At 31.7% G+C, this 21,851-nt stretch overlaps 2 protein-coding genes across 2 annotated transcripts; one reads left to right on the top strand and one right to left on the bottom strand.

Moving 5' to 3' along the window:
* The first annotated feature begins 462 nt into the window (after positions 1-462).
* On the top strand, positions 463-6,666 carry LOC8284156 (ER membrane protein complex subunit 3). Its single transcript, XM_025157604.2, has 9 exons — positions 463-742; positions 822-915; positions 1,083-1,202; positions 1,303-1,351; positions 1,464-1,563; positions 1,694-1,755; positions 1,844-1,902; positions 6,110-6,205; positions 6,414-6,666. The coding sequence occupies exons 1-9, from the start codon at positions 591-593 to the stop codon at positions 6,438-6,440; spliced, it is 759 nt and encodes a 252-aa protein (XP_025013372.1). The 5' UTR covers positions 463-590; the 3' UTR covers positions 6,441-6,666.
* Positions 6,667-11,868: 5,202 nt separating this feature from the next.
* On the bottom strand, positions 11,869-13,411 carry LOC8284155 (major latex allergen Hev b 5). The gene is made up of 2 exons (XM_002520510.4): positions 13,265-13,411; positions 11,869-12,654 (listed from the first exon to the last, which is right to left on the bottom strand). Exons 1-2 carry the CDS (start codon positions 13,277-13,279, stop codon positions 12,217-12,219), a joined length of 453 nt encoding a protein of 150 aa, XP_002520556.1. The 5' UTR covers positions 13,280-13,411; the 3' UTR covers positions 11,869-12,216.
* Positions 13,412-21,851: the final 8,440 nt, after the last annotated feature.

Genomic DNA, 21,851 nt, shown 5'->3' with positions numbered 1-21,851 from the left:
GTTTATTGGAAAAAGGTGAGTCCGTAGCTCTTTGCTGACTCACTCTTAAATTTTTTTTTTTTGTGTTAGTGGATATGCCACATCAGACTGCTCATTAGAAAAATTTAAAAAAATAGTTAGAACAATATATTTAAAAAAAATTGAAATGATATAATTGATTAATATCTATTAGAGATACAAATTCTGAGTTTATGATTTAGAGATGTGAGACGTTGAAGCATTTTCTTTTTAGAATGAAATTCTAAATTTTCTTTGGTCAAAAATCAAAATTCTACTTTTAGAAATTATATAAATCAACATCTTATAACGTGGACTTGTTTGAGCTGTTAAATAAAATGTTGTGTTTAAATTATTAAAACCTTTATTTTTTTAGGAAAATTATTAAAACCTTTATTTCAAAAAAAAAAAAAAACTGCTAAAACCTTAATTTTAGACCGATATGGCATTGAGCCACAAACTGAAGAGCTGAATCCACCCAAAAGCCCATTTATCTCAATTCATAACAACACAACAGTCGGCCAGTTTTATCAAGACCACGCGATTTCAAAAGAACCAATACACTCCGACCCTCTGCTAGAGAAAGAGAAGTGATGGCGGAAGATTTGGTGCTAGACACGGCGATTAGAGATTGGGTACTGATTCCACTATCCGTAGTTATGGTTCTCATTGGAGTCCTCCGCTACTTCGTCTCTAAGCTCATGCGTTCCTATCAGACCCCCGATGCCAAGATCGTCAAGGAGGGGTCAATTTCTAAACCTAAGCCCCAATCTCTTTATCTTGATTAATATGTTTATATATTAATATCTTAACATTTTTCTCAGACAAGTAATTTTGAGGGCTCGGTATTTGCGGTCTGGGGCTAATTTTATACCTCCTAAGTCGTTTCGTGCTAGAAGGGCTTATTTCAGCAACGAGGTTTGCCAATTTTTTGGTTTTTGGATTTTTCTTTTAATAGTTCAATTAATTGTTAGTCATGTGAATTAAGACTTGAAATTAACAGAATATAAATTTGATTAAATTAAGACTTGAAATTGAGTAGATTTGCGTACGAGTGTAACTGTTTATTTATTGGATTTGGGTAGGAAGATGGATTGTTACACGTTCCTAAGGGACAGGCGCAAAATGCACAAGCACAAATGTTTTCTGACCCAAATATGGCAATGGATATGATGAAGAAAAACCTTTCTATGATTATCCCCCAGGTATCACTAAATCAATCAATGGCATGCTGATTGTTCTTTTTGGGTGCATTATGTGTTTCCCATTGTGAGTGATTTATGTATTATTTTCCCTGCTGGCCAGACTCTGACGTTTGCCTGGGTCAACTTTTTCTTCTCTGGATTTGTTGCCGGTTTGTTTCTTTTTCTTTGTTATGCTATTAGCTTGCTAATTTAAACTTTTATCTAATTGGCTTCACAGCTTTGTTTTCTTATTTTGGCTCCTTCTTTTGTTGTTCCTTCCAGCCAAGATACCTTTTCCACTAACTCAGCGGTTTAGGTCAATGTTGCAAAATGGGATTGATTTGAGCACTGTTGATGTTAGTTATGTCAGTAGTCGTTCATGGTACTTATCTAATTTACTGAGCAAGAAGCTATGTTTTGCAATAACCATTGAATAAGTATTGTCCTTGAAATTTTGCGTATCGAGTTAGTAAACTCTCTCTTATTATACTCAACTTTATTTGTTTCCTCAGGTATTTCCTTAATTTATTTGGATTAAGGGGCTTATTTAGTCTAATTCTTGGTGAAGAAAATGGTTAGTGTCACTTATGCACTGCACTTGTGCTATATATTTTAACTTAGATCTGCATGCTAAAGCCTAAAGTATAATATTTTTGATGCAGCTGTCGATGACACACAGCGCATGATGCAAATGAGTGGTTTTGGCTTTGATCCATCAAAGGTATGGATTTAAGTGCTTCTATATTGATCATTTTGGACTTCAAATGCATTGATTGTTTCAAGTTATAACTGTTCATTGTGCTGTTTTCCTCTTTGAGTATTTTTTTCATAATGCTTTGCCTGCTTCAATTTTTTCTGTCAACAAATATTTTATCACCCTAGGCGTATTGATTATAGCTATTGTTTCATAGGATTAGCTATTGACTGGGGTTTCTTGTGAACCACTTCCTTATCTGCTCTCAATTAGAACTGATTCCTTCTTCAGTCAAACCTTGGTTGTGTTGATTAATGATAAAACTAGCTACATGGTATGCCAGAACTGTATTTCTCCATGGGCAGTGTTAGATACCTTTGCTTTAGCTAAAATGGTGTGCTTAGAGAAGTTTTGGGCAGGCAACTCACGCCTGGCTAAAAGCATAGGTGTCAGGTATAAAAGGCATCAAAGCCCCGGGACGTATCTGGGGCCTAGGTGTAAATAAAGTATAGTTGCACATTTAGAAGAATGTTTATAACATGCTTTTATTACGTTTTAGTAACATTCCAAAATCATAATAACACATGAATATTATAAAGAAGCAAAACTACTTAAACTAGGTGGATTTTGGTCATATGTATAAGTTAACTACATGCTAGATAAGTTCTACAAAGGCCATGTGCGAGCAAGAATGCAAACGAATAGCAACTACCACTAAGCATATATCACAAAACATATTTCTAAGTGCTGTTTTTGTTCAAACTCTCCCTCTTTCTGTCTTCCTCTCTTCATTCACTCCCCTTTAAATTTAGCCCCTTCCTTTCTTTTGAAGGGAAAGTGGCAATTCCAGTTTGCGATTGGAAAACCAGGTGCTTATTTATCAGCATAGAGAGTACCATCCGAAGGCTAACATAAATCATTAAGCTATACAATAAAACATCTAACATTGCATGTTAAATCAACTAATAAATATTCCTCCTTTTTCTTTAGTCTCTAACCATGCGCCTAAGGCATGTGCCTCGGTGCATAGAGGCACATTGGAGGGATGGAGTCCCTCCTAGCGCCCTAGAGGTGCTTGCCCTCATGCTCTGAGTGAGCATGGTCTCCGGTAACTGATATGCTAATGGTGCCAAGATCAACAAAGCTTTTAATGAGTTTGAGGATGAACTGATAGCGTGTACGTATAGTCTGTTATGAGCATGAATTCGTGTTGGCCTATTGAGATCCTGGTGCGGATACTTTGACTATGGCCCTCCTTTTGTCAAGTACCCTTTCTGGACCATGGGCAGCATTTTATGATGTATCCCCTAACAGGAGGTTTGTTTTGCACCCAATTAGCTTTTCTATTTACTTTTGGAGTTCTTGCAGGTAAACCAATTAAAGTAGAATGGTCTGTAAAAAAAACAAGGTCTATTGTTATGTTACAGGTATGAATGGAATTCAAAAGTTTATTAATGCTATGTATATTATAAGGATTTGTATAAAGATCTACTTCTCAACTTGGTTGTAAAATTTGCAAGTCAACTTTATTTTTACGAGGTCAAGACCCCTAAAAAACAAATTGTTTTTATGAAATCAGGTGATCATGGGAATCACCATAAAACTGTGATTAAGAATCGTTAAAATTGTTTAAAAAATGATATTTAAGATAGTTTGATTATATTTTCCTATTTTGAAGTTTATTTTTTATCTGTATCCTTATTTTCTTATCCTTTAAGATGGGCTCTAGAAGCTAAAAAGAGAGCAAAAATATATGCTGAAACATTTAACTTAACCAGTAGGTTGGAGATGTTAAGACAATTAAAAAAAAAAAAAAGAAAACTATAGATAGTCTTTGAGAATTGAACTTGGTCTTACAATTCAATGCTAACTTGATCTCAGTCTCTCCTCTGATTAAAACACTGGTGGAGTATTGACAGCTTAACTGCTGTGTGTGAGCTTCTTATCTATCAAATCATTGGCAAGATTTTGTGGTGATCGTGTTTGAGTGGAACAAGATATTGCAGACAGGATTCTTTCTCTTTAATCCTATTTGGCCATTTGTCTTTCTGAATATTTTGAAGCTTATTTTTGAAAGTTAAATAGTTGAACTTTTTCATGTTTCTAACCCATTTAAATTCTTTATTAAAGCCTGCATCTGTTTGTGGACACTTTGATTCTTTATGTTCTATATCCTTGCTGTCCTGTAGACATATATTGAGCACAAGATAGAGAAAGATATCACATTGGTTTGCTGTAAATTTTGAAAATGCTTTTTTGATTTAAACTAAATTTACCATATAGTTGAAAGAGACTATCAGCCTTTTAATGGTCCCTTTTTGAACTCATAATTCTCTTAGGGAATAGCTGGCTGGCGTTGAATTGCAACTGGGGTGATTAATTCTAAGTTCTGCAGTTTGGTTGCATGCTTGAAAAAAGACAGAAGTTTCTCTGTTACAATTCTAAGGAATTGGAATATAACTATACTGGGCCATTCACATTTTGGAAGGTGCAGACTTTTTTGAGTCTTTACACTTCTTTGCTCCTGCATGCTACTATTGTTGTTTTCAATGTTGGAAAGCATTATTGACAACCAATGTTAGAGGCATATCATCAGCAGCTCCTTCGTCCCTCTTCTCCCTTTTACCCTCCTCTCAAAGTTTTTCATCTTTATAGGTTTTGGTTAAATCTCTCTCTTATTTGTGTTTTCTCGCCCATTTGTTTCCTTTTCTTGGCTTTTTCTCTGGACATGATTTACATGTTGACGTTTTGGTCCAACTAATAGCTTTGTTTTTGGGCAACATACATGTTGATTTTTCATGGCGTAGCATACAGATAAATATATTTTATGATGCCTGCATGGGCAGGCTGCTTGATTATTAGTGTAGTATATATATATATCTATAAAAATAACTCAGATTTTATATATTGAGATATGCAATTTTGCAGAGTTCACAAAATTTAGTGTTAAATTTATTTTAAGTCCTTGCTCAATTTTCACTGGAGCAAGTCCAGCCTGGATTCTTGATCATGTCAGAATCTTTAGGCCTAGTCCCATCAGGCCTAAACTTTGAGCCAGGCAGCCCCATGCCATCTTTACCTGTGTAAAGACTATTGTGTTCTGAGAATCTTAAGGGCATTGAAAAAAGGAGATGACATCATAGGAGTCCCAAAAGGTCCTGTTGATTCATTCATGTTGTGGCCTGCATTTGCAATGGTAGGCTGATCGGAAATTTTTTTTTTTTTTTTTTTTTCTTTTTAATAAGCATGAGACTGTATCAGCAGCTCTTGGTATTAATAGTTCAAGTCCATTTATTAAAAGGTTAATAGTAATTTAGTAATCAAGAAGACAATGTAGTAGTAAATTTCCTAATATGATATGCACCTCTGCCTCTAATCACTTGTCACTGAATTGGTTGCTCTCCTCATATGCAGATATAGGAACAACTATGAATGTACCCATCCATTTATCTCTGCTAGTGGGTACTGTATTTCAACAACTACATATAGAGTAATGGCTGTTGAGTGAAACAATAGTACCCACTTCCTAGTTTAGTTGGTAATGGTTTTGACATTGATATTTAATTCACCAATATTAATAAATGAACAACCTACTGCATTTTATGAATGATTGGTCCCACCAGTTCAGCTGTCTTCCTCTCTACCTCCCTCTCTCTCTCTCTCTCTCTCTCTCTCCCCTGATGCCCCTTCTCTCCAAACGGTATTGCCACCACCTCCTTTGGTAGGTTCTCCATGATACCTTACTCATTCTTCCATTTGTCTTGTGGTGCCAGCATGCTACTCCCATCATAGGTCCATGTTATCATGCATCATGTGGGGCTTCCTCATCATGTCTGCTCTTATTTGTTTTTAAGCTGTTAACCATGTTGCCATAAAGAGTATCAACTTTCATGAACAGGATGGCTTACTTTTATTCTTTAACTTTAGACCTGTCCCCGTAAATAATTGAATATTTGATACTTGTCTAGAATATTGCTGATGGGACTTTTGAAAATACTCTTGCTTACAATTGTTAACTTCAGATCCCAGTTTAAATCATATTGAATTTCAGATTATATTGTGAAAGAAATATTTTAGTTTTGGATTTTACACATGTAAGATCTCGTTAAGCATGCTCAGAAGCATAAATGGCTTTAACCTGTTATTAGCATGATATATGGTTCTCATATGTAAAATGCCTTCAAAGGATTTTGCAACATTATTGACCTATGTTCTTATTGTCCAATATTTTCAGAGCTTGAGCGCTGAGAAAGATGGTCTTGATATAGTTCAGCATGAATGGGCTCTACCCAAATTTGAGCAGCGTGCCGAAGCAGTATTGAGAAAACTTGTGAGTTGAACACCGGCAATAGCAACTGACATTTATATAGGTTATTGCACTGTATTTCTAGGTCTGGCATTATCAATTGGTGGTCTGCTGCAGCTTGAAGACAGACTGCAGTTGTAACAAGTTTAAGAACTGGAAAATCTGCCATTGTAGTATTGAGATTGTCCTCAAGTTCGCTGTAACCATTGAAGAAATATTTTGCATTTTGCAGGTTGTGGTAACATTTTTTCCTTCCTAAATTTATGCTGACATTTAATCTTAACTGAATCTTCAACCCTAGAAACTGGCAGCAATCTGGTGTTTTCAACCAGACTGGACAATACTTTTGTACTGTGTGGTTAAACATTTAGATATAGAAATTTCAGGTTTTTTTAGAAATAAAGTTCATGGAGTGAGAACAGCTATTGTACTGTGTTATTTGACAGATTTTGGTTGTTTCAAGGCATGCTTTCTTTTAAGTTGTACTTTGTGTATATTCTTTTACATATTTGGACCTACTGTTGCGCAATTGAAGCCCAAAAGGTACTATTCTATGTTGGAATGGGGTTTTTCTTTAATTAAGGTATTTAAGAAAAGAAATTCTGAATTTAGGGTATAAATAAAAAAAATTCTGTTTTTGGATAGTTTGAGAAGTAATTTCTAATTTAGGATTTTTTTTAATAAATACGGGAACACTGTCCATCAATTGGACTGGCGAATGGGGCTGTCCTCTAGTTCAACCAGCGGACAGGTGCAGTCCACTGCACTGGTTCAACCGGCGGATGGAAAAAAAAATAAATATAAGACCTGGTGGATAAGACCGGGGAAAAGAAAATATTAAAAAAAATAATTTTTAAAAAATTTTATCCATCAAATGGCGGATAATAAAAATATGTTTGTGTAATAATTTAATTGGCAGATAATTATAAATTTTTTTAAAATATTTTTTGTGTATTTTTACTTTTAATTTTATTAATTAATAGTCTATTTCTTTCTTATATATGCAGTATAAAAAAAATTTTATACACCAAGTAATGTGAGGTCCACCTAAGTTTAGCCCATTTTAGATTTACTCCAATTCTCATTTTATATGATTAGCCTAAATTAACTATTTAATTATATAAAAGGAGGCTCACCTAAATCTGTTCATGGGCCGGGCCTGATTTGATTTTGGACAAGCCCGGGCCCGCCCATGTCCGATAATCTTTTAATATCTTTGAGCCCAAGCCCGAGCCTGAAAGTTTTTAAAAAGCCCGGCCCGACCAATTATTAAACCTGTAAATAGAGGTCGGGGACCGATAATTCAACAAAAATATTCAAATTTAAACTCAATTTCAACACAAATATTCAAAATTTAAACCCAATTTATTATTAATAACAATAGGTAACTAAGTGGTATATAACACTTAACTATAAGTTGAAGGTCATAGGTTCAAGTGCTAGGTATGACATTTCTTTTTTTTCTAACTAAACTAAACGCCGGGCCGGCTTGTACACAAAAATTGTTGTCCAAGCCCGGCCCGAAGAGTGCCGGCCGGGCGGGTACCCAAGCCCATGAATAGGTCTAGGCTCACCTAGTCTAGCCTATTTACAAATTATGGTTTCATTCTAAGTCTTTTATCCTAGATGGGCTATATTTTACATGTCAAAGCCTCTTTTAGTTCACTTAATTACTTATTAGGATGGCAAAGCTTACCTAAGTCTAATTAATTTTACTTTTAGGCGCAATTACCATCTTCTTAACCTAATGGACTATAATTTTCATGCTAAAATCTAAATTAGAAACCTAACTCTAGGTGATCAATTTTAATTATCAATAAGTTAAGCAGGCATTTGTCATCACATATTACAAAAATAGAGTAAAATAAAAGAAAATAGAAAAATTACTAAGGTATTACAACCCTCCTACAACTTAAATAATTCAAAATTGACTAAAATATATATTAAAGGCTGAAATCATAAAAAATCTGTAGAAATCAGCAAAATGGGCGATTGTCGAACGAACATCCGATTGGTTGTCTCACAGAGCCGATCGACTATGCATAGAGTTGATCGGCTCTAGGGAGGTTCCTAGGCCAATTTTGACATCAGATGCTTCGAATTCCATAGAACATGCACAGAAATATAAAAAGAACATGATTAATACATATAAGAAACACACCAAAACGCATAATTGAACCATCTTTTAAGAAAAAATGATATGATTGAATAAAAATAATACACTTATAATAAATAAACCTAATCAAATATGATAACAACTCAAAACAGATAACAAAATATCAACTCAATACCCAAATCATGCAATCTTGATAGAATCACACCAAAACCTAGATCTTTTATGCAAGCTCATGAAGTTATCAGATTTTGGAACCTATCATGCTTATCATAAGTTATCAGATTCAAAATCCTAACATTGCCAATTCATGGGAAGTTATTAGATTTACATCAAATCTAGATCTAACATCACAAATCACATGAATAGATCTTAGTCATGCTACTAGAATACAAAAATAATCATAAAGAGAAAAAAAGAAGAAAAGAAGATGAGATGTATGAGATTTAGAATCCCTCATGTTATCACCAATTGAGCAGATCCTTGAGTCTCAGGAGTAGAAGATGAACTTGATTCAAAGATGGAGTAGGAATCTAGAGTGTTTAGTGGCTTTTGTGTTTGCTTTTGGAAATCACAATATGTATACCAAAATCTTACTAATCGTTTTGTACTTAGTTGCCAACCCCCAGCTTAAGATTTCCTTTTCTATTTATAGAGGAGTAGAAAAAACCCTAAAGGGCATGATATACTCTCTATATAATTATCGATAATTTCAAGAATTAAAGATAATTAAACTGATTTATCAAAATTCTTTTATGATAGATACTGACTTTTTAATAACTTAGGATAATATTGATAACTACCCATTTAATCATAAGAAGAATAAAAAAATTAAAATAATTATCGTTAAAATCCTTTATAGAAAGTATATTTTGACGGTTACAAGTGTTTAAAATCAAGAAAACATCGAAATGATCACAAAAATCGAGTTTTAAGCTAACCGACAATATGTAGAGCCGACCAGCTCTAAAGGTTCGCAGATTAGCAAAAATTTACAATTTGGCCCGACCCTGGCCATTTGACCAATTTTGACCCTAAAACTTAATATTTTTATCAATTTGACCAAATTTGATTTCAAAAAGTAATATTTTTCTCAATTACCCATAACCCTAACTGGATTTTTAACCTTCCTAAATTTCGTGAGACTCGAGAGAAGTAACGACTTTCATCATCGGATTTTTTGTGATTTCTTTGATATCTAGATTCAAAATACGAGTGCTAACACCTATCTGTATGTTTTCTTCTTATTTTCTTTAATCTTTGTTTTTTTAGTTTCTTGTTTAAGTCTTGTGTTTTGAATATGTTTTCCATCAAATCAGATTTGGCCTTATTGATTATTATTCATATATTATAAAAAATAAATTTGGTGTTCTAATTTTATCCTTTTCGTTTAATTCACTCATTAAACCTAGATCTTTTATCATTTGTTCTTATGTATTTTATTGTATTTAGGTTTAATCTTGTACATCAAGTCTTGTCTCATTCTCTTAGTTTGTGTTCTTGTGTGTTCTAAATTTGATTTATTGGTTATTGAGCTGTTACAACTTTGATTTTTTGGTAATTAGTTGTTTTAACCTTTAGAGATTGAGTATTAAAATGTTAGTTTTGTGTTGTAAGATGTTTCATCAGGAGGAGTTTGCTAGACAATGTTGAGATATTTTTTATCAATCTTATAATAAATTATGGGTACAAAAGAATGATGATCATTATCAAAGTGTCTACGAAATTTTTATAATACTAAACCTAAGCCAAAGAGGTAAGCAAGACAGCTGTGTCAAGTTAAGAGTGATAAATTTTCAACAAAGCTAAAATCTATGAGAAGCACTTTTGAATGACATGGTTTTGAAGAATTAAAAAGGTTGGTTGAAAGTCAATATAAGTAGCTTAAAGATAAACCCGAAACTAAGTCATTTTTGGAAACTAATATTGATGATATAGAGAAGGCAAATTCGTTTACTAAAGTCAATTAAGATTTTAAAGACGTGATGATTGAAAATGGTAAAAAAGAAAACAAATTGCTACATTTGAGTAAATCCAAAATTGAAGAGAGCGTTGTTGAAGTTGAGACAAAATTTGAGCTAGTGAAGATATTTTACTTAATGCCATGGAATCTATTGAACTTGTTGATTTTTTTAACATTAAAGATAATATTTGCTCTAAAATTTCTCTAACCAATTTTGTAAAAGAATTGCAGGTTGATAATGAGCTTTTATTGTTCTTTGAGATTGTATGTTTGTTTCTTTTACAATCTCGAGCAACATTGAGGATGAGTCTTTTTAAAGAAAGAGGCAATGATAAGAACCCAGCTAGCATAAGGAATCATACTCCAAGAAAAAATCCTAATAATACAAATTCTAATAGCTAAAGGAATCTAAATCCAATAAGGAATCATAATTCAATTTCGAATCCTAATCCAGCAACGAATCCTAATGCTATTAGGAGTTCAAGTAATGAAAGGAAATCTAATGCAACTAAAAATTCTAATTCAACTAGGAGTCATAGTTTGATTTAAATTATAAGTCAATGGGCATATTCAAGATATTTGGAATAAGAACACATCAAGACTAGAAGAATTAGATTTAAATTCAAGGTTCATTAATCTAATTCAGTTTATTAGACTTGAATGATTCTATTATGGGCTTGAAAGACCAAAGAAGCTGAATTTGAGCTTATGAAGATTTTATGCAGAACTTGGATTATGTTTTGAGGCCTATGTACATGACTTAAGTAAATTATAGTTTGCTTATTTAAGATGGGTGGCCATATATATATTTTACCCTAATTATAAATTTATTTTACTTATGTCTTTTAATTAGGAATGTTATCTTTATCCTATTTAAAATGTAATTTCTTATTAGTTTAGAATTAGGATTTTCTAGGACTATATAAGTCTGGAACAAATTTCAATGTATTTTTAGATTATGAATTAAATGATATTTGATATTTTATTTTATGCTTTATTTTTGTGTTCTTAAAAAAATACATGCTTTAAGAATATTCAAAGGAGAAGATTAAACTTCTTCGTGGAGTATTTCGAAGGATTGGTGTTTTAAGTACTTAGCTTTTTAGGATTCCAATTCTCTTATTCAAATATAAGTTATTTGATTTTAACTTTCTTAAGGGTGGAAACCGAATTGATTCTTGGAATTTCAAGTCAGTATTTTGGAAGTCCATCATTGAAGAAGAAAGAGTCTATTCTTGGAGGTTCTTTAATATTATATTACATATGGTAAATGCTATTTTTACAATATAAATTATTAAACTTATTATTTTTTAATATAAATAACTTTTTTTGTGAAGATAGATTTGTGCCCTTACTACTTTATGTTGTGAAAGTAATTTCACTCACATCAACACATACATATACATACATATGAATGTTAGAGTGCACGCTTGCATATGTTTGTATGCATACAAGAGATGAAATAAAAGAAAAATTAAAACAACAAATAGATAATATGAGAATAATATTTTTTAATTTAATTAAGATTTTAAATTCGAACATTAATGTATAGCTGTGTTAAAACTAACTCTAAATCAAATAACTAATTTTAAATGCGAGATAAAAAAATAATAAAAGAAAAAGAATAATATCATTATATTTATGTAATAAGTAAAAGAAGAAAATAATAAAGATCAATCACATTTCACACCATAAATAAGAAAAGGCAAGCGACCATAATAGAACCCAATGCTGGCAAGTGCCCTAACATGGATCCAATGTGTCACCTCACTTTTACTGACTGTATTGCATCTTTAGTCCAAGAAAAAAACCCATCCAAATCCATCATTCATTGCTTTAATCATATCCATGGTGATAGCAATCAATTAATGGACATAAATAAACAGAAACTCCCCAACTTTGACATGCGCAAACCCGAAAAAAAAGTATCCCTTTCACTTATATAATTTGTCTATTATTTTACTCCTCAGTCTTCTCCACTGGAACATCTGTGCTGCCTGCCTTATCTTCTTCTTTCTCAACTGTCTCCTCTTCTCCATCTTTTTTCTCTTCCACCGCAGGAGCTTCCGGTGCCTCTGCTACAGTCTCTTTGGTCTCCTCCTTAGCGTCGGTCTCTTCTGTCTTCACCTCTGCAGTGTCTTCTGCTTCTGGTGCGGCCTTGTCAGCCTCAACTTTTGCTTCTTCTTCTTTTTCTTTTTCTTCTTCTAGCTTTTTGGTTTCATCCTCAGCAGGAGCTGCAGGTTCCTCTGCTGCTGGAGCGTCGGCTGCTACTTCCTCTGATTTTTGGTCGGTTACTGGCTCAGGGGTTGCTGGTGCGGCTTCTTGGGTTTCCTCCTCTTCAGTCTTGATCACCTCAGGTGTCTCATTCTCTGGCAAAGTTGTTGGAGCTGACTGAACCTGAAAGAACACCATATTCAATTGTGTTTTTTCCTGTCAAATACTCCAAAAAAAAGTTGTACAAAGACATGCAGAAAATGTAGAGCAGATTAATCTGTTCTTGAATCATCAAGAGAAACATGACTATATAGTAAAAACAATATCATAACTTGAATAGAAAGAAGATGAAATGATCAATAGGGTTTCTGCATTAAATATCATAAAGGGGATTATCAAAAGCATAATGATCCCCATGAGCAAGAACCGTTTAGATCCATTCATTACTTGCGCTGGAGGTAAAACCAAGTTGCTAAACACCAAAATACAAGAAATTGCTACACAATCACAGTCGAATTATTATGGTATGTATCTCATTAAAAATTCAATAAGATTGATCTTTAAGCGTAACAATAAGGTTTCAGCAATTATATATTAAAAGAATTCAACTACAACAGGCATGACAAGAGTGTTTGCTAATTCAAAATAACCGAATGATATAAAACTCATCATTTGGAGCAAGATCCACATGGTTTCGGTCTAATAAGGAAAAGGGAAGTGGGAAATCAATATGAAGGCAAGAGATTCAGGAAACCAAGAAGCTTAAGAAAGATCGAAACACCAGCTGAGTTACCTCAACACTGGCCATCTGGAGAAAAAATAGATCTTTAAGATCGATGGAGATTGAAGGAAAGCAAGATGGGTTTAAGGTGAAAATCTATCTGGAATTGAGAGTGGAGTGAAGAGATGACCAAAGTGAAGGGGTATTTATAGGGATGTGAAATGCAAAGCTTAATTAAAGAATGACATTATGAGGAATCTTGCATGTGCCACTGACAATGGACTTTCTGTCTACTTGTACATCTGTAATTTTGATTTTCTTTTTTAAAAAATTTGTTCTTACCATTTTATCTTTTTTTTTTTTCTTTTCTTAAATTGGTTTTAATTTTCTTTCAGACACAAACTGAAAGCTTATATCAAAGAAATAAGTGCAACTTCCTCTGAGAAAAAAAGTAGTGCAACTCTATTTTCCTAAAACTGAAAATGAAGAAAAATTTGTCTCAGAAATTCCGGTTTATTGCACTTGAGGGACTTATGCATATTTAAATTTTATATTTATTCTATACTCCTTATTTATCCATTTATAGGATGTAACACCCAAGAAAAATTCTATATTTTATATATTTTTATTTTGTGATATTTTAGCAAGAGACATAGGAATTATTTGGAATTATTTAAAAAAAAATAAAACTGATTCTTCCGTTAATAATAATTACAATTTATAACATGCAAGTAAATTTGACTATATTTAAGTTTGTTATAAAAATAAATTTTTACTTTAAACTTTATTGATTATATTAATGAAGGAATTATATACAGAATCTCGAGTGTGTTTGACACATCGTTAAGAAATATATTTTATTCAGTAACTATATCGACCTACAAATTGGAGTCATAATCATTTTACAAGTTTTTAAATAAGTCTCATCTTTTAAATATTATACTAAAATGCGCGGTCAATTATAGGAGTCATTTGTTTTTTCAAATTTATTGTTAAAAAATATAATAAATTTTATTATCAAAATTTATCAGTTCTGATAAACTCATACAAATAGAAAGAGAATATAATTTGAAATTTTATTATGAGTGAAAAAGATTATTAGATAAAAGTATAAAAAGTGAAGAGTTGAGTTAATTACCATGGACGATAAAACCTTTTTATTTCTTTCTATAAGAAAATAATTTAATAGATTATATAGTTATTTTGATCAGTAGATTGATTTTTTTTTTTTGGATACAGTACAGGAGACGGCAAAGCCAGCAAAATTGGAATTATTGTTGGATATTAAAAAGAGATTTCAAGTCCTATATTTACAAAATTAAATTTTTTTAATTTTTTATTAAGTTATTTTATTTAACTTATTTTAAAAAAATTAATCTACCTGCTAATTTTTAAAATCTTAAGAATTTAAAGATTTTTTTTTATAATAATTTACGAATTGTAATTTCAGATGAGACTTAATGAATTAATATTTTACCTCTATCTTAAGTAATTTAGTCAAAATGTTAATTAACTTTCATCTGAATCATTTATGATTTATTTAACTTTAGTGTTTTATAACGAGATAATAAAAAATGATACATATTTTAAATTTTAAAATTAATATATACTTTTCACTCATTTATCATTATATATAAGAATAGTCAGGAAAAAGTTTTTTCCAAAAAAAATTGATAAGTAATAATTAAAACTAAAAATATATTGGATAAACAATATATATAAAAGAGTAATATATATAATAAATCTTATAACTATTTTACAGTAATTTATTCAACCATTCAATAAAATATATTGGAAAATAGCCAAAAACAAACTCTAAAAGAAAAGAAACACTATAAATTTTGAAATCAGCACCATAACTCATTGTGATTGTGTTTTGCCTGAATATGATGATGCATTCATGTTCCAAAATTTCTATTTTGCTTTTACAAGTTTTTAAAATTTGAATTACAGCCTTGTACTATAGGCAACCAAAACCACAGGTCCTAACCTCAATACATATAAGCATGCATTGTGACATATATATATATATATATATATATATATATATATATATATATATATATATATATATAATTAACTAATTAATTAAAATTATATTAATTTAAATGTCTGTAGTTTTTGGGTACAATAAATACTTTGTCATTTGAGAACATCAAGAGCCAACCACGCAATTTCACAATATTCAAACCCTAGATTATACCTCTATTCCTATTTTTTATTAGTATAGTCGTTCTTTTCTTTTTTTTAGTTAAGAAATATAATTTTTAAAAGTCTTAATTGAATTCACCATTCTTTATATATATATTAATCCTTTGTATGTATTTAGTTTTCGGTGATAATGTCTAAATTTATTTCATAAAAATTAATCTTAAAGAAAATAAAGAAAAATTTTAAAACTGAGACCTCTAATTTTTTTAAAAAAAGTTCCTTACCAATCTAGCCCAAATTGGTAATATGCTTGTATACTTATTTACTAAAAAAAAAAATCTAACCACAAAATCTCACTGTATAATTAGAATTATAAATTATGAATTTTTAAAATTTTTTTCATTAGATATTTTAAAATTTTTGAGTATGTGCTGGATTACTATTGAGTGTCCGAAAATAAATTTAAAATTACTTTTGAGAGATTGAATTCTTTTTTTTTATTATTGTTTATAAGCTATTTTTATCAAAAATACTTTTTAAAATAGTATCCATTTGTATGTTTCTATTTTGAGTTACAAATGAGAGAAGAGAGACTCAATTTTGAAATTTAACTTAATTTAAATATCTGTTTATTATCAAGTTAAGTGTGTGAGTGCATTTATATATTTATAAAACAAACAAATATTATAAAAAATGTCGCAAGAGATTGGTTTATTTTCATGCTTAAGTATGATAATTAAGCTTATTGAATAATGTAACTATATAAAATTCAGAACTAGCACCAATGTGTCTGCATTACATAGTTCACAGAACGGGCAAAAATTAAGTATAAATGTCTGATTTCATAGTTCAAAAACTTTCTTCTTCTTCTTTTATTTTCCTTTTTTTTTTTTTTTTGTGTTACTGTTGAAGTCAATTGATTTGCTAGATTTCTGTTTAAGGTATCTGAACTTTAAAAACTATTTCAGAATTGAAGGTATGGGCGTGGGGCTGAGGAGGCAACGAAAAGGCCAACAAGGAGTGGAGGCCGGTGGTCGAAGTGGGACCCAAAAAGGACCAACTGTACATGATCATTACCCTCCAAAATGACCTATCCGATTCTTTTTCTTTTCTTTCCCTTTGATTCAGCCCTCTTTCTTTCGGCCTTTGTGAACCGTCCAGTTCTAAAGATTGAGACTCTGGAGAGCCCCCATGTTATCTGCTTTCCAGGTAGACATCTCGTCAAACGGGACCCACTTGCACCCATCTGATCTCCCACGATTGATAACACTCATCATTCTGATCATTTCTTCACTTAATGCCACACCACTTCTCTATGAACCGTATTACCAAAATGACATATTTTTTCTAAACCTTAAATGGTGAGATTTCTTAAAAGAAAATTTTCAGTAGTTTAATTGTATTCTATCTAATTATTAAATAAATAATACATATTTAAAATATTTATATTTAAAAGAATAATTTTTTTAATATTTTAAATAATATATCATTTTATATATATATATATATATTATTCATTCAATATTAAAATATAATATGTTAGAAATAATTAAAAAAATTATTTAAACTCCATACTAAAGAAAAATGATAAGCATGGAAGTGAATTGTAATTTTTAGATTGAATAGGCAATCTAATTTATTAAGTGAAAGAAAAATATAAAATCTTATGTAAATTGTTTAATGAAATAAGAAAGAAATATGGTGGTGACAATAATTTTTGGAGGCAATTAAATGAATGTCCGTTCATTTCATTTAAGGGTTGCCTTTTTGAACCTAGGACTACTTAAAAAACTCTCTTAAAAGTCTTGAAGATAATACTCTTTTTCTTCTTTTTTGGAATTTTAAATATTAAATAGATAATGAAATCATGAACTCAACTCCGGTGGATGAATCATGATTATGTGATCAAAGCGTGATTAACGGTTGGATGGTCCTTCCGAAGCATCAAAGGCTGTAAAGGATCATTCCTTCTGTCTAGCTTAGGCCGGGGTAATCACACGGTTTGATGACAGGCTCTCCCGGCTGCTTTGATTGCTAATATGTTTCTTAAAATAAAACAAACCTTATTTTTTTGAGATGATATAGTCGGATTTAAATTCAAGAATTCAGAGTCCGACCTAAATTTGAAAATTCGATTCATTCTTTTGAAAGTTCAATTTATCTAAAATTAAAATTAATAAAAGGTTAAAATGAATTCAAGATGATTTAAAATTAACATTGCATAAGACTTACATGGTTCAGATTCGATGCGATCTGAAATTAAAGTGATCTAAAATTCGAATGACTGAATAAAACTAAATCTAAAATAATAATAAAATAATAATTTCAATAAAAAACTATCTAAATCTTAAAGCAAACTTGATTCAAAATCTAAAATGATATGAAATTGTTGGCTCTGATTTGGATTCGAGGGCGTGTCACTTGTGGTGGTACATAAACCGTGTTTAGATTTTGTGCTTTTGACTTCTAACCAAACGTTTGTGGATTTAGAAATACCTTTCAACCACAACTTATTTGAATGCTCTACTAAATGGCTATAAATAATTCTGTTTTAATATGCATGGGATGTATTTTAAAACGGATGTTTGATGGTGAAATCTAATAAAGACTAAAATCTTCCAATTAATATTAAGTTGATAAATGGTATGATTTGGAAAATCGATATCATGACTCTCCACTATGTAAGATTCAAAGACTTTTATAGTCTTAGTAATCGATTATGGACAAACTGCGAGGGTTATGAAAGATCATATGATAAATCTATTGAATTTTATTAAACATTTGATGTTATAAGTATAATTGCTATTAATGGCTAATATGTCGACTCATGATGAGGTTCTAATATTGCAATTATATTTATTGGATATTGGGCTTGACTTAACTATGTACAATGGACCAATAATCGACTAAATGCAAGGTTCAAAATACTAGGAGCCGAAGTGGAACTAATTGGATCATGCATGAGATACATATAATGTGAGATATTTACTTATAAAATGTTAGTAACCCAATAATCGACGAAACGTGAAGGATACTAAAATTTGGTAAGAAACCAATCACCCACTAGAAATTCACCAATGAGGATTTCCGTTTCTCACTAGGAAGTGTGAGATTCGCCAAGTTAGTGGGAGTCATCATTTTGATTTAAAGACCAAAATCAAAATGAAATTACATAAAAAGTCACTAATAATCTACTATTCTTTATAAAGTTAAAAGAGCCCCTCAATCCACTTGCAAGCATACTTGATGCTAATCGGTTGACTAGACCGAATTTCATTGACTAGCTTAGGAATTTAGGAATAGTTCTCAATTCTTTACGCAACTAAGTTGAGTATATGAATTCTTTGAAGGTCAAGAAAGGTGAAGGATCTGGTAAGAAATAAGATCCTTAAAAAGGATCAAATAGCTCTAAAAATTGGGAATAAAGCAATTGTTGTAGTAGTTTCCATAAGAACTGCTTATGTTATTTTGTATATGGGATGTAAATTAATATTAGAGGATTGCTGATATGTACCTAATGCATACAAAAACTTCATTTCACTTTCTGCTTTAGTAGTTAAGAATTATGAAGTCAGGTTTCCAAATGATGTTTATCAAGTTCATTTTGGAAATGAATGTATTGCATATGGTACTTTAATTAATGGTCTCTATTATTAAAATTTATATGCAGATAAAATTGGAACACATAATGTGAACATAAATGCCAAAGCAACTAATGAACTAAATCTGAGATACTTGTGGCATCTTACATTAGGCTATATTTTAGAAGAAAGAATCACTGAGTTGGCTAAAATGGGATTAGTAAATTCCATTAGTCCTAAACTATATCCGACATGTAAATCTTGTCTTCAAGGAAAAATGATAGGATCACCCTCATAGGATAGGGGAACGAGCCGCAAATATTTTAGGACTGATGCATAGTGATGTATGTGGACCTTTTAACATTATGGCTCGTGGTGATTACAATTACTTCATTACCTTTACTGATGATTTATCACTGTATGGGTATTTGTATCTTATTAGATATAAGTCTGAATCCTTTAGAAGGTTCAAAGAATTTAAAGCTGAAGTGGAGAATCGGATAGGCCTAAGTATTAAAGCCCTTCGATCTGATCGAGGTGGTGAATATTTGAGCAGTGAGTTTGATCAGTTCCTAAAGGAACATGGCATTGTTTCACAGTTAACTCCACTTGGAACACCACAATTGAATGGTGTATCTAAGAGGAGGAATCCTACCTTGTTAGACATGGTACGATCGATGATGGACTTTATTGATTTACACACTTCCTTTTGAGGATATGCCCTCCTTACAACGTTACACCTTTTGAATAGAGTGCCTTCCAAGTTTGTTCCTAAACCTCCATATGAGATATGGAGTGGCAGGGAACCCAATCTTAAACATGTTAAGATTTAGGGTTGTCTAGCTTTGTGAAAAAGCTAAAAGTGGATAAATTGCAAGCCTGATCTGTTAAAGGGAGATTTATTGGATATCCTAAAGAAACAAAAGGATATTATTTCTATTTTCCTATTGATATGACCATCGTTATTAGATAGATGCTCTCTTTCTTGAAAAACAGTTTATTCAAGATAGTGGGAGCAAAAGGAAGATAAAACTCGATGAAGTGTCATCTAAATGACGAATTAGTTAAGAACCAATCAATGAACCAGTGCCTATCAACCCTGTCATTAAATTACCTCGAAGATCTAGTAGAATTTCTCATCCACCATAGAGATATGACATGCTCCATGGGAATGTAAAAGAGTTATTCATTTATGGAGATACAGATCATATAGATGATCCTACTAGTTACAAAGAAGCAATATCAAATATTGATTCTAGTAAATGGCATGAGGCGATGAGATCAGAAATGGATTCCATGTATAAAAATGAAATCTAGGATCTTGTAGACCCTCCTAAAGGTATTGTACCTATAGGGAATAAATGAGTTTATAAGAGAAAGATTGGCTTTGATGGGAAGGTTGAAACCTTTAAAGCTAGGCTCGTGGCGAAAGGGTATTGCTAAAGGCAAGGAATTGACTATGAGGAAACTTTCTCGCTCGTGGCCATGTTTAAATCCATTAGGATTTTCTTAGCCATTGCTGCACACTATGAGTATGAGATTTGGCAGATGGATGTCAAAATAGCCTTTCTTAATGAATACATTGAGGAGGATATCTGTATGGACCAACCTAAGGGTTTTGAATCCAATACTCATAATCAAGTATGCAAGCTTAAGAGATCCATTTATGGTCTTAAGCAAGCTTCAAGGGGTTGGAACATCTGTTTTAATGATGCAATCAAATTGTTTAGTTTCATAAAAAATATGGATGAACCATGTGTGTACAAGAAGGTTAGTGAAAATGCTATCACTTTTCTTGTATTTTATGTAGATGACATATTATTGTTCAGAAATAATATAAGCATATTGACTTCCACAAAAGTATGGTTGTCAAAGATTTTCTCCATGAAAGACTTAGGGGAAGCAACCTATATTTTAGGAATTCGTATCTATAGAGATAGATCGAAAAGGACGATAGGCCTTTCTCAAGGTCTTTACTTAGACAAGGTGTTGAAGAAATTCAACATCCTGAGAGGATTGTTACCTTTTAAGCATGGTATTCATCTTTCAAAGAACATGTGTCCAAAGACATCTGGGGAAAGAGAACAGATGGCCAAGATTCCATATACTTCAGCAATTGGAAGTTTAATGTATGCTATATTATGTATTAGGCCAGACATTGCCTATGTTGTTATTGTGACTAGCAGGTTTTAGTCTAACCTAGGCGAGGAGCACTAAGCAGGTGAAGAATATCTTTAAGTACTTGCGAAGGACTAAAAAGGTATTCTTGACATATGGTACAAGATAATTGAATTTACATGGTTATACGCTGATTTTTAATTAGATGTGGATGATATAAAGTCTATCTCAGGGTTTGTATTTATATGTAATGGAGGAGAAGTAAGTTGGAAAAGTTCCAAACAGGATACTACTGCAAACTCTACTACAGAGGCCGAGTATGTTGTTGCATCTAATGCAGCAAAGGAAGCAGTTTAGATTAAAAAGTTCGTGATAGAACTTGGAGTGGTTCCAACAATCGAGTTAGTAGTACCTCTCTTATGTGATAACAGTAGGACTCTTGTACAAGCTAAGGAACCTAAGTCTCATCAAAAATCCAAAAATATCAAAAGACACTTCCATATCATACATGAAATTATTGGTAGAGGCGATATAACAATGCAAAGAATAGAATCGGAACAGGACGTAGCTGATCCCTTCACCAAAGCTATGATGCAAATACAATTGGATCGCCATCTTAAGAAGATGGGTTTCAGATATTGTTCCAATTAGCTTTAGTACAAGCGGGAGATTGTTAGATGTATGTCCTAAAAGCCAATTGGATCTTTTACTTTTTGGTTCATACATTATGATATTATTATGTAATGAATACCATTTTATTAATGGCAGTTGTCTATCATTCATTTTTATAGTAATATAAGTATTGAATG

This window comes from Ricinus communis, chromosome 10, assembly GCF_019578655.1.
Source record: "Ricinus communis isolate WT05 ecotype wild-type chromosome 10, ASM1957865v1, whole genome shotgun sequence".
Classification (NCBI taxonomy): Eukaryota; Viridiplantae; Streptophyta; class Magnoliopsida; order Malpighiales; family Euphorbiaceae; genus Ricinus; species Ricinus communis.
Note: the sequence above shows the minus strand (reverse complement) of the source record. Positions and strands in the feature narration are given on the sequence as shown.